Source organism: Populus alba, chromosome 16 (assembly GCF_005239225.2).
Source record: "Populus alba chromosome 16, ASM523922v2, whole genome shotgun sequence".
Lineage (NCBI taxonomy): Eukaryota > Viridiplantae > Streptophyta > Magnoliopsida > Malpighiales > Salicaceae > Populus > Populus alba.
Genome location: NC_133299.1, coordinates 8545878 through 8557911, shown reverse-complemented (window position 1 = coordinate 8557911; position 12034 = coordinate 8545878). Strand labels below are relative to the sequence as shown.

At 30.7% G+C, this 12034-nt stretch overlaps 1 protein-coding gene across 1 annotated transcript; it reads right to left on the bottom strand.

Moving 5' to 3' along the window:
* Nucleotides 1-5479: 5479 nt before the first annotated feature.
* LOC118045931 (syntaxin-71) lies at nt 5480-10102 on the bottom strand. The gene is made up of 10 exons (XM_073405069.1): nt 9702-10102; nt 9394-9519; nt 9044-9203; nt 8745-8830; nt 8574-8642; nt 8372-8416; nt 8219-8281; nt 8038-8114; nt 5897-5946; nt 5480-5723 (listed from the first exon to the last, which is right to left on the bottom strand). Exons 1-9 carry the CDS (start codon nt 9855-9857, stop codon nt 5931-5933), a joined length of 798 nt encoding a protein of 265 aa, XP_073261170.1. The 5' UTR covers nt 9858-10102; the 3' UTR covers nt 5480-5723; nt 5897-5930.
* Between the last annotated feature and the right edge of the window lie 1932 nt (nt 10103-12034).

The following is a 12034-nucleotide window of genomic DNA, read 5'->3' as shown; positions in this document are numbered from 1 at the left end:
TATTTTCAGATACAACCAGCCCATACACTCACACTTATCTTGGTCTATTTTCAAGGGCAACCTGCCCAAGTAGAAAAAGGAAGAGTGGTCTCTTTGTAACGAGTGACCTACCCAAATAAAAAACATGTAGAATAGTTTCATTGTAATGGATGACCTACCCAGGTGGAAAAGGGAAAGAGTGGTCTCATTATAATGGGTGACCTACCCAAGTGAAGGAATGGTCTCATTATAATGGGGAAGGAATGGTCTCATTGTAATTGGTGACCTACCCAGATAAAAAAACATGAAGAATGGTCTCATTGTAATGGGTGACCTACTCAGGTGAAGGAATGGTCTCATTATAATGGGTGACTTACCTAGATAATAAAAAAAAAATATATGAAGAATTGGTCTTGTTATAATGGGTGACCTACCCAGTTAGAAGAATGGTCTCATTGTAATGGGTGACCTACCCAAAAATAGAAAAAGAAATAGCGGTCTTGTTGTAATGGGTGACCTACCCAGATGAAGGAATTGTCGCATTGTAATGGATAACCTACCAAAATGGAAAAATGAAAGAGTTTTAAAAGGGACAAGGGCTCAAAGGCGCACTTGAAATGAAGTAGGGTTAGAAAACACGCTACCACACTTGAAATAAGGTGAAGGCTTAAAGGCGCACTCAAAAGGAAGTAAGGGCTTAAAGGCGCACTCAAAAGGAAGTGAGGGCTCAACGACGCGCTTGAAAAGAGGTAGGTTATAAAACACACTGCCCAAGAGATGAGGGCTCAAAGGCGCACTTAGAATGAAAGTGAGGGTTCAAAGGAGCACTCAAAAGAAAGCAAGGGCTCAACGACATACTCAAAAAGGAGGTAGGGTTAGAAAACACACTACTTAAGAGATGGTGGCTCAAATGTGCACTTGAAATGAGGTGAGGGCTCAAGGTGAACTAAAAAAGAAGGTAGGGTTAGAAAACACCCTACCCAAAAGATGATGGTGAAACACTTATCTGACAATGTTGAAAGCAGTGCATTATGATTGATATGCATGTATAAGCCTGAGAAATATAGGCTTCTATTTCTTCATGGTGTCTTTATTTTCTCAAAAGTTGGAATATTGGTAGTAAAATTTGATGGCCTTTTTCACTCTTGCTTACTCGAGTCCTATCTTGTGATTTTGACCCTTTAGGAAGGGCTTGATATCATCATATTTCTTTTTCCTTCACCCTTTATCTCAAGGGTTGCTAATTTTGTCCGACATTTTCCTTAGAAAATGAATCATGGAGCCAACCCTATCATATACTTTTGGATTGCCCCCTAGCTTGATCATATCTTAAAGTGTTCAAATTGGGTTTACTTTGGGGTGAGGATATGTGAAAGTAAGTTTGGGATTTTTGCATAAGAAAATGTTTTTATGCAAAATTTTTGGAACTTCCAAGTGATTCCAACCACAAAAATCATTTTAACAATTGGTTCAAAATAAACTTGTTCTAAAGAATTCAAGCGATTCCTATGAGTAGGTTTCTTGAAGTGATGAAAGCTTTTTGTTTTGCTTTTAGGTCAAAGATGAAGTGACATCTAGTTGGTTACAAAAGGTTTATTTTAAAAGAAAAGGTAAATCCAATAGAAAGCAAATAAAAATAATTTTGAAGGATGAAATCGCAAAAAATAAAAATAAAACCTTTAAAAAAAATAAACAAGCAAGCCCGAGTAAACCTTGTAATCTCGGGTTAAACTCTCCAACTCGCAATCCATTAAAGATTTTATTAGGACTCAACCCTAGAAGAGTTAAATGTTAAAAGATAAAATCAATTAATTTAATTTAATTTCAAAACAAAACTTCTTTTAAAAAACTAAATTTAACAAAGACCAGGGAAAAAAAATGAGGTCATCCATGTTATTTTCAAAACAATTAAAAAAATCACATAAAAGTGAATAAAACAATTAACAAAATATTGGAGGATGAAAAAAAAACTTTTAAAAAGGGAAAAAAACCAAAGAAAATTTTAGACACGAACTCAACTAAGAAGTTAAATACCTAGCCAATTAAATGTTGCAAGATGAAATAAAAATAAATTCAATATAAAAAAAAACCATGCAAGGTAAAAAAAAATAGCAATAATAATAATAATAATAATAATAAAAAGATTAGATTTGATATGAAAAAAAAAAACTCAAGGATGAAATTGTAAAAAAAAAAAAAAACAGAATTTCAAAATTCATCTTAAATAAAATAAATAGTAATCAAAAGAATAGAAACAAAATCTGACAAATAAAAAAATCTATTGGGGATGAAATTGATAGAAAAATTCTTAATTTCATAAGTTATTCTATATAAAAACAATTTGTAATAAAGAGAATAAGGACAAGATTTTAAGGATAACAAACCTTATGGGCTAAATTGATTTTTTTGAAGTCAACACAAAAATCAAATAGGAGAGAGAGAAAAAAAAAACAAAAACAAAACCTCACACATGTCAAACCGGTAACAATTATGCTACACACATCACTTATGCATGTCAAACCGGAAACAAGGTTTTGGCCACCGGACAGCCTCCAACCCGTTATCTAAATTCAGCAAACACTTTTCATGAGCTTCCAACTTTTCTTTATTTTATTTATTTATGATATAAGTATGAGCATAGTAAAATCTCGAACTCTTTTACCTTTTGTTATAATAAGTTGTATTTCAACCTTAATTTTTCAAACAATAACATCAACATGCATGTTTAGGATTATAGCAGTAGTGATGGTTTAAAATGTTTTTTTGCTTAGAAATGTATTAAAATACAGTTTTTTTTATTTTTAAAAAATTATTTTTAATATCAACACATCAAAATGATCTGAAAACATAAAAAAAAATATATTTTAAATAAAAATATAATTTACCCCGTATTCCCTGACATTCAAATATCCTGACATTCAAATATACTCGTCGCAGTTGCAATGGTGCTGGCTAAGTTTCATGGTTATTCGAAGATATTAAATATGCAAGTGCTTATTCGTTCCTTGTCACTTCACTTAAAAATTATTTTTCTTGGCTTGAAACTTTTTTATTAAAATTATATTTAATTATTTGGAACTACCATAATTATGAAGCAATATATCAGCAACACCTGAAACCATGTTCTAAAATTTTGAATGCTAGAAGCCTCAGAAAATAGGGAGTTTCGCTTCATTGCTTCAATGGGCAGTTGCAACTACAATTTTGTCTAGTATTATTTGTGTATCAATTTGTATACTGTGAAAGCAATATATAATCTAATATTAGATTCTAATTGTTTCAAGTTAAATTACAAAAAGATAAAAGTATATTTTTACAATATATTAAATGAATATGGTTAATAGTTTATAATTATTTACTTATTATAAAGTAAATATGTTTTTTTTTTTTTTGCAGGTAATAATATATTTTTAAGTCACAATGTTATTATAATATTAGTAGTTAATTAATATAACTACCAAGATAGTTTATTGGTCATGTTATGTTATAATAGAAGGTCATAAAAAAAAACTAAATGTAAAAAAAATCAAATATTGTAACTAAACCTAACCAACTCAATCTTGAAACCTACTAACCTACATTATTACCTAGGTTAAGTTTAAAATTAAACTGTGAAAATTAACCCGATATAATTTAACCAATTTGACAACTCTAAAGGCAACACAAACCACCAACAAAAAGCATAATTTGTCCTCAAACAAACTTTCAATATGACACTTAATTTTTAAAGGAGACAACATCATATTGGATCAAGTTTGGCTTCACGGCTTACCCATCAAACACGCAACTCAAGTCATAGACTTCACTTGATTTAATAGCTATCTTTTTTTTTTTTTTACTATTTTTACTAAGTTAAACGATAACAAAAATAGATACTCGTAAAATTAAGCATAATCCAAATATTATAATGTTTGTTTAAACCGAAGTGAATTATAAAGACCAGCCAAAACAAAATAGGAACGCTAGTTTAAAATCAATAAAGTATTGAATGAAAAATTGAAAAAAAAATAATAAGAATTTGATTACAAACCCAAGGTTAAAAGATAAAATTAGAAGAAGAAAAAAAACAAACAAACAAACATTTCATTATTTATATCAAGAATGAAAGAGATGAGTCATATCTCTAGTTTTTTAGAATGTTGTACTAGATTACATGGGCTCATGCTACACTACAAGCTATATCAAAAGAATTTAAATGTAACAAAAAATATTTAACCCATAAAAAAACATTTAGTATTTTATTCAACACAATCGAAAGCTCTTGATCTGATTTCTTACCTAAACTAGGTTTAAAATCAAACCATATAAGAATTGTCTTGACATGAGCTAGTTAACTTGACCGGTTCCAAAACATCCTAACCAACCAGTAAAAAAAAAATTTGAGAATGAAGTTGAAAAAAAAAAAAATCGACATTAAAAAACTATTTAACCCAACTTCTTATTTAGCCCGAGTTTAAAATTAAACCATGTAAAAATTACCTTAACATAATCTAATCGACTTGGCTAATCTAAAAAAAACTGACTAACCAATAAAAAAAATATGAGGACAATTGAGAAAAAAAAATGATAAATTTAACAAGATAAAAAATCTCATGCTAACTCCTTACTTAGCTTAAATTTAAAATTCAATTATGTAAAAATTATCTTGATATAATTTAATCAACTTGATAAATCAATCTAAGTGAATGTTAAAAAGAATTGAGAATGAGTAAAAGTTATCTCGTCTAGTCAACTTTATCAATTTAAAAGTAATCTAAGTGAATGTTAAAAAAAAAAAAAAACTGAAAATGAAAATGAAATTGAAAAAAAAATAGAAAGAAATGAAAGGAGCTAATTGAAAAAAAAAGAAGAAGAAGAAGAAAAAGAAAAGGAGTAGCTTTACCATTTATATAGACAGTGAAGCTCTGATTCGTATAGTATAGAAGTAATAATGATAAAATATTAACTCCAGCCCAACTTCTGCGAAGACACATCCACTCACCCTACCTTCTGTCACTTCACAGTCCACAAAATGTTGCATTTAATGCAGGATGGTCCTCAATACGGCCAGCTCTTTATCTTCATTAAACCAATCATATCATGATACAAATCCTCTTGACCATCCACCAAAAGCATGAAGAACCAACCAGAGACGGGGGTGAGGAGCACCACAACTCCATGACTTGCTAGTTCACTACCAGTAAAATAATCTAAGCAGAACTAGAGAAAAGATGGCATTAAGGGAATCAATTGTTCAACCTACTGGATCCAAATCCCAGCGTTGGTGACTTTCGTCTCAGTTAACTAAAATCATGAGCAAAGAACAGGTTATCTCGAAAAATCTCCAAGTAGTTTAAGAGCATCATTTGACATGGATATATCCAGGACAAACACTAGAAAAATTGAATCTTAGGATTGCCCTACCTCAGTCTCTAAGGTGGGAAGAGAAAGCAGTCCCTATAAAGCCCAATCGATGAAGGCTAAAAAAGGAAGTGGGATGGGGGATTCGAGAATAACAAAATGCAAGATCCATAAGAAACAACTGTCAATATGTCAATCCTTAAATCCACACTAATTAAATCCCAAAACAATAATTTATTTTCCATATAGGCACATTGCCCCGTAACACCTACGCCAACTTCTTTCTACAACAAACCAAAAATATACTCCTAGATTTTGAACAGGCGTGGCAATGTGAGACAAGTCTGCTATTACAAACTTTGGGATGATTTCTATGGGTCAGATTCAGCACGTAAATACCCAAACTGAGAAACAAATTGCAAGATATTAAGATATGATAAAAGTATATGAATGACAAACATACATTTTCAAGTGTGAGAAGTTACTCCCAGCACGGTAACAAATCAAATGAAAACACAAGCGCCATTGAAGTCCTCAAATACAAGATTATACCAGAAAAAAGCCATCACTGCCGTACCATGGAAATAGATTGGGTAGAGTCTTCATTTTCTTCACTTCTTCAGCACACTGCAAAGGAAGATGCTTTTTTCAGAAAAACTTCCCGCTTGACAAACAACAAAAGAGCTGACCGGACATTTGACTTTTAAAGGCAATCTAAAGATGAGCTGACCAGTGGTAATATAGTAAATCAAGAAATCATACCAATTTAGAACCAAACACAAATTCTTTCCTAGTTTCAAATCAATAACTTGAAAGTCCCATGACTCATATGTACCCCCAACTAAATAACCAGGTCAGAAACCAACAACACTGAAGTTATCATATAAACGCATATAACATGTTAAGATATTAAAATAAGTCGATCTTGGACCATCTCCTTTCTGCAGTTTACACTTTAAATTTATTACATAGCCATCAAGATGCCAGATGACCCCAGTCAACAACTGTACAGATTTTATATAAACAGCAATACAATGAAGACCAAATTACACATTTGAAATACAATATGCCCTTCAAGAGTTTAGAATCCAATGGAAAGGTGATTGTAATTGTAACAGATCCATAAGTGAAATTGTCTCTGGCAAGTGGCCAAACCTCCTTAAGAAGGCAGTTATCTCCAAATTCTCACAACTTCATTGCTCTAGTTCTTGACCATACCCTTTTCATCAATTATTCATCACAAATATCCATACTTTCATTTAGTAGACTTATACCTCAAAAACTAATGGTATTAGAGCCTCTAAAACTATAAAACTAGAAGACAGACAAGATTAACAAAATGCACTCAAGATTTGGAAATACAAGCATGAAAAACAAATTTTGTGTTCTTTAAGAGGGTAGAATTCAATGGGTGATCCTAATTTTAGCCTGTACATCAAATTGTTTCTGGCACAAACCTCTGAGAAGGAGTTATACCCTAAATTATGGAGTCCTTGATCTAGTCTTTTAGCATATTGTTTCATCAGTTGGTTACAATATCCAATACTTGATCAACTGATGATTCAACAATTGATGATACTAAGCCTCTACAATTATAAACAATAATATAGGTAGAAGAAGGCAGACAGGATAAACCAAATACATACCTCAAGAAAAAAGAGAGGAGGAAATAATATTAATTAGAATGCTTCAGATGGAGGACCAACTCAATTGAAATTAAGATGTTTATTTCATTATTTTAACTATATTTTTATGTTTCAATAACGATTTTGTTTTTGTTTTCTTTCCTATTTAGAGTTCATAAAATTGAGGTGTGCCTATTAAAATACTCTCTATTTGGACAGCTATTATTATGGAAATGAGAACTTGAGTTGCCACTGCAGGGTTTGATTTCTTTGTGTGTTCTTATTCAACCAGTGGATTCCTGTTGTTTATTCCACCTCAATAAAAAAAAAATATAGCAAGAGTTAACATGCTAATTAATATAGCTAAAATAAAGGTGTTAAAACAGATGCTGTACACGCTAGAAATGATTAGACAAGAAACAAGTCCATCCATGGAAGATGAAGAGGGCACCTGTTCAGGATGAGTAAAGAGACGGTGATTTTCAATGGGGCATCAATATGCATCATAAATCTATGAATACACTTGTAACAAAGACATATCTTAAAATATTGGGACTTAAGAGGATACAAGTTCAACCAAAAAAGACATATTTTTAAGCGACAAAAAATGATATAGTGTGATAATAGATTACAAAAAGAGCATCTACAACAGAATTAAATGAAAAAATCTGTGTAGCTTCCCAACTGTGGGATGAAGCTGAGTTGAATTGACTTGTTAATGAAAGTAAAAATTTCACTCTTCTTCTTTGACCCATTTCAAGAAATTTCCCAGTATGGTACTTCTTTTAAAGCTAGTTCATCCTAGCTATACTACGTGAACTTCCGATAAAAGGATTCTACAGCATCAGTTCATAGCAGAATAAAAGACTCATTGAGCCAGGATCTAACAAACATGAACGAATCCTAATTTAAGAATTGCATTGATGAGACATATTTTCTACTAAATCCTACAAAAAAGCTTGATTTTACAATGTACAAGGAATTAGAAACAAAGAAAGTTCACCCAAACATAATGGAGATATTAAGCAGAACATTTGATTGCACATGAATGATGTAGACATGTAAACTACTTATGAAAGTAGTAGGAACTTACTTGTACAAGTAGGCAGCTATTCCGAGGATTATGATCAACAAAACAATATCAATACAGAAATTCCGACTAGATCTCAACTGGAACAGAATACAAACTTGTGTCAGATTAAAAAATAAGCCTGAATCCGGATGCATCTCAGAAGAATAAAAAATCAAACTTTGTTAAGATGAAGCTGAATCACCTGGTTAACAGTGTCTTTAAGTCTAACATTGGTATTCTTAAGGTCAGCAGCCGCCTTGTCCACCTGTAAGGAAGCACAGGGCGCATTTCTTGTAAACTCTATTTCCATCAGACTGGCACTGAAAATTTAGAAGGATACGGCAATGCTTCTCACCTTAGTGTCAATTTCATCCATCAAAGGAACTTGTCTGTCCACCTCCTGCACATATCACGTAGCACAAACAAATTCAAATGCCATGGATAATTACTTATCTGCCAACAATCACTTACAAATAGCCTTGCTTACACATCCCACGCTACAACATATTTGCCACACAAAAGGTGAGAAGAAATAAGACATTTATTGAAAATAATACCTCATTCATGTCACGAGCCATATTCTTCAGCGTGTCCAAACCATCTGAAATCATATCCAACCCTTGATCCTGAGGGAATGTCAAAGTTAATAACAAGGGAAACCATGAGCCCAACAACTTCCTTCAATTATAAGATGAAAAACAAACACACTGCTACTTTATTTGACTTACCTGCTTCATTTTACGCATTTCATACTCCTGCCTGAATTGACTAGACGTCTCAGTTTCTTGAAAGTATTCATTATCAAACTGCCCATCTATTACCCAAAGGAAATATATAAGTAGAATACACTAATTATCCATGAACCATGAGCCAACAAGGAGGAAAAGTATCAAACATCACTACCTAAATATTGAAATAAGCTACAAACGATTCAAAACCTTCCCACTCATAACAATCTTAGGAATCATGAGAAATAAAATGTACTATTCACAGTTCAACACAGCTTCAATACAAGTGAACAAATAACCTGAATCAAATTTGATTTCAGCACGGGGAGCTGAAGTCCCCCAACCTCCAGTTTGTTTGGGCGCAGCTGCAGTTCCATCTGGTATAGCTTGAATCCTATCTGGCAATGCAAGGACCAAATCATTTCGTGCAGCAAGTTCTTCTGTAGAAAGTCCTTTAACCTGTCAATACCCCAACCCTGATGCTGTCAATTGTATAATTTGGATGCTAAATACCAATTTATGATAGAAAATCGCGGCGATCAAAGAGAAATTCATGTATACTACGGAGGAATCGTGAGTGATATCAATTTCTAGAGTTAATGCATACCGAGTCAGAGAAAATCACTTGAAACAGTTTTCAAAAACTAACCTTCTTTACAGCTAATCTCTGCAGTTTAGGGACTTCCTCAAGCAATCTTGCCTTAGTTCTACGAAGCTCTGCGTTTATAGCAACAGCAGAGGCCTTACTTTTCTCCTTGGAAGCAAGCTCGGCTTTCTGTATAGATCAAATCACTCGAAATTCAAGAATGCAAGTAGAAATACAGTAATTAACCTTCCAATTAACAGAAACTACACTCCAAAAGTATAAATTGATTTAATTAAAGCCTAAATCAACGAGTTGATACTAGTTTTGAAACATGAAAGGAATCAATTTGATTACAAAGAGATCGAAGAAACCTGGAGAGCGGCTTCAATGTCAGAATCAATGGCGGCGTAGAGGCGAGCAAAGGCATCGTCGCCGGAGACATTGAGATCTCTTTGCTTTTCAACGTCGTATTTGTCGTATTTGTTGCAGATCGCGTCTACTCGAGTTAATATGTCAATCACGCTCATTTTATAAGTTTTTATTATTATTATCGGTTAGAAGAAATGAAAGAGAGAAGAGAAGGATTTTGAGTTGAATTTCTTTGGTTTTGAGCTTATGGTGGTGATTTGAAGGGAATAATTTAGCACGAAGCGGTTTTCCGGTTCCAATTTTCAACTCTCCGACTCCAAGTAAGGTGAACAACTACAGCCTGTAATGCAACACTTTTTTATTACTTAATATTCTCTCTCTTTCATTAGCGCTAGTAAAGAAAGGATTTTGTAACTTCGGAATAATTTGATACTTTAGCTTCAAAAGAGGTTGTAATTTGCGCTTTTTTTTTTTCTCCAACGACAAGAAATTAGTTACTATATTTGTTTTTTGTGATTGCTTTAAAAAAATTAAAATTTAAAAAATATATTTTTTATATTATTTTGATATAAAATTTAATTTAAAAAAATAAAAATATATTATTTTAATATATTTTTAAGTCAAAAACATTTTAAAAAGTAACTTAAGATTGGTTTAACAGGTTATTATAATAACTCATCAACTCAAATTATAACCCAAATCAAGTTTTAAAATAAATTAAGTGAAAATTAATATAGTGTGATCCTGATGATTTGGCAAGTGTACTAATGACTTGATCTATCCAATCAAATCTTGAATTGACTTTTTAAAAAATTAAAAAACAACATTAATTTAATATATTTTTTATAAAAAAAAATCACTAAAATAACGATATTTTGAATTAACTCAAGTTAGATTAGCCTACCTAACTAGTGACTTAGTTCATGGCTTGACTCCATTTAATAACTATATTTTTTTAATTTTTTTTTTAATTATTTAATCATAAAAATAATAAAAATGGATATTCCCATAAAAGATAACAAATAAAATTGAGGAAAAATATATATTTTTTTATTGAAATTGTCTTTTTGATTCATTTAATTTTTTTACAACAAAATGTTATTTTTATTAAAAACATAATTCATTGAACAAAAAGTAAAAAACCACTAGAAAAAGTTTTTTGAAAATTATAACGATTCAAACTAAAAAGAAAAAGGTATGTTTTTTAAGACAAAACTTTTTATAATCATAAAAGAAAATATCAATTAAAAAGTCATGAATCATCATCATTTTGCAACTATATGAAAAAGTATAAGAACAATATATAAAACAAATTACAATAAAAAACTAAGAATATAGATATTTTATTTTTATTCAATATTAATGAGAATGTTATTTTAAAAATTATACATATCATGCTAATATATAATTTTTTTCAATTGATAATATCATCATAAAAAAAACATGATCTTCTTAAAAACGTTCCCATTAATTTTTTAAAAATTAACAATAATCATATACCATAATTTTAGCGCTTTGTTTTAATTTAGTTTTTATTCTTTTAATTTTTTTCAAATTTCAAATTTTTTTTTAATATTTATTTTATTTTTTTCTTTGCATGAGACAAGTGAAGGATTAAAATATAAAAAATTTATTAAAAAATTCAATAATTCCGGTCAGCGAAAAAACTTTCCAGTAACGGTCAATTTTAGTCAAAAAAAAAAAAAAAAGTGTTTTCCTTTTAGCTGTGTTGTTTTCCGAAAAGTGGTTTCCGGGAAACCACTTTCCAAACTTTCTTTGTTTGCCAGTAGGAAGTTGGTCAATGGAAAACACTTTCCAGTAAAAGGAAAATTTGGCTTGGTTTTCAGGAAAGTGTTTTCCTGAAAAATTTGAGGGGAAAACACTTTCCTAAATTTATGTTATATTTGCTGATTATATCAAATTTAATCCTCAAACTTTTGATTCCTATTTATTTTTCAATTTCAAATCCTTATTTTTATAATTGCTATTTATTTTTTTATTGAAATTTTTTATTTATCAAATTTGATCCTCATTCTTTTGATTGATGAAATGTTGTTTTTTAATTTTTTAGATTTGATCCCTATTATTTTGATTATTATTTGTTTTATTTGAGATAATTTATGAAATTATTTTTTTTTTTCAATTTCATTCTCATCTCACTTTTTATTTGTAAGATTTGTTCCTCATTATTTTAATAAACTTGAGAAAAATTAAATATTAATAAGTTATTTTCCAGGTCATTTTTCATGACATAACCAAACACATTACCAAACATCGGAAAATACTTTTCTGGAATTCACTTTCCAGGAATTCACTTTCCTCGAAATTCACTTTT

Excerpts from the sequence above, each read along its gene's own strand:
- LOC118045931 (XM_073405069.1), bottom strand. The coding sequence starts at position 9,857 with ATGAGCGTGATTGACATATTAACTCGAGTAGACGCGATCTGCAACAAA. Across the intron at positions 8,831-9,043 it reads TGAAATCAAATTTGATTCAG|ATGGGCAGTTTGATAATGAA; the intron begins GTTATTTGTTCA and ends TTTGGGTAATAG. Across the intron at positions 8,417-8,573 it reads TGGCTCGTGACATGAATGAG|GAGGTGGACAGACAAGTTCC; the intron begins GTATTATTTTCA and ends TGATATGTGCAG.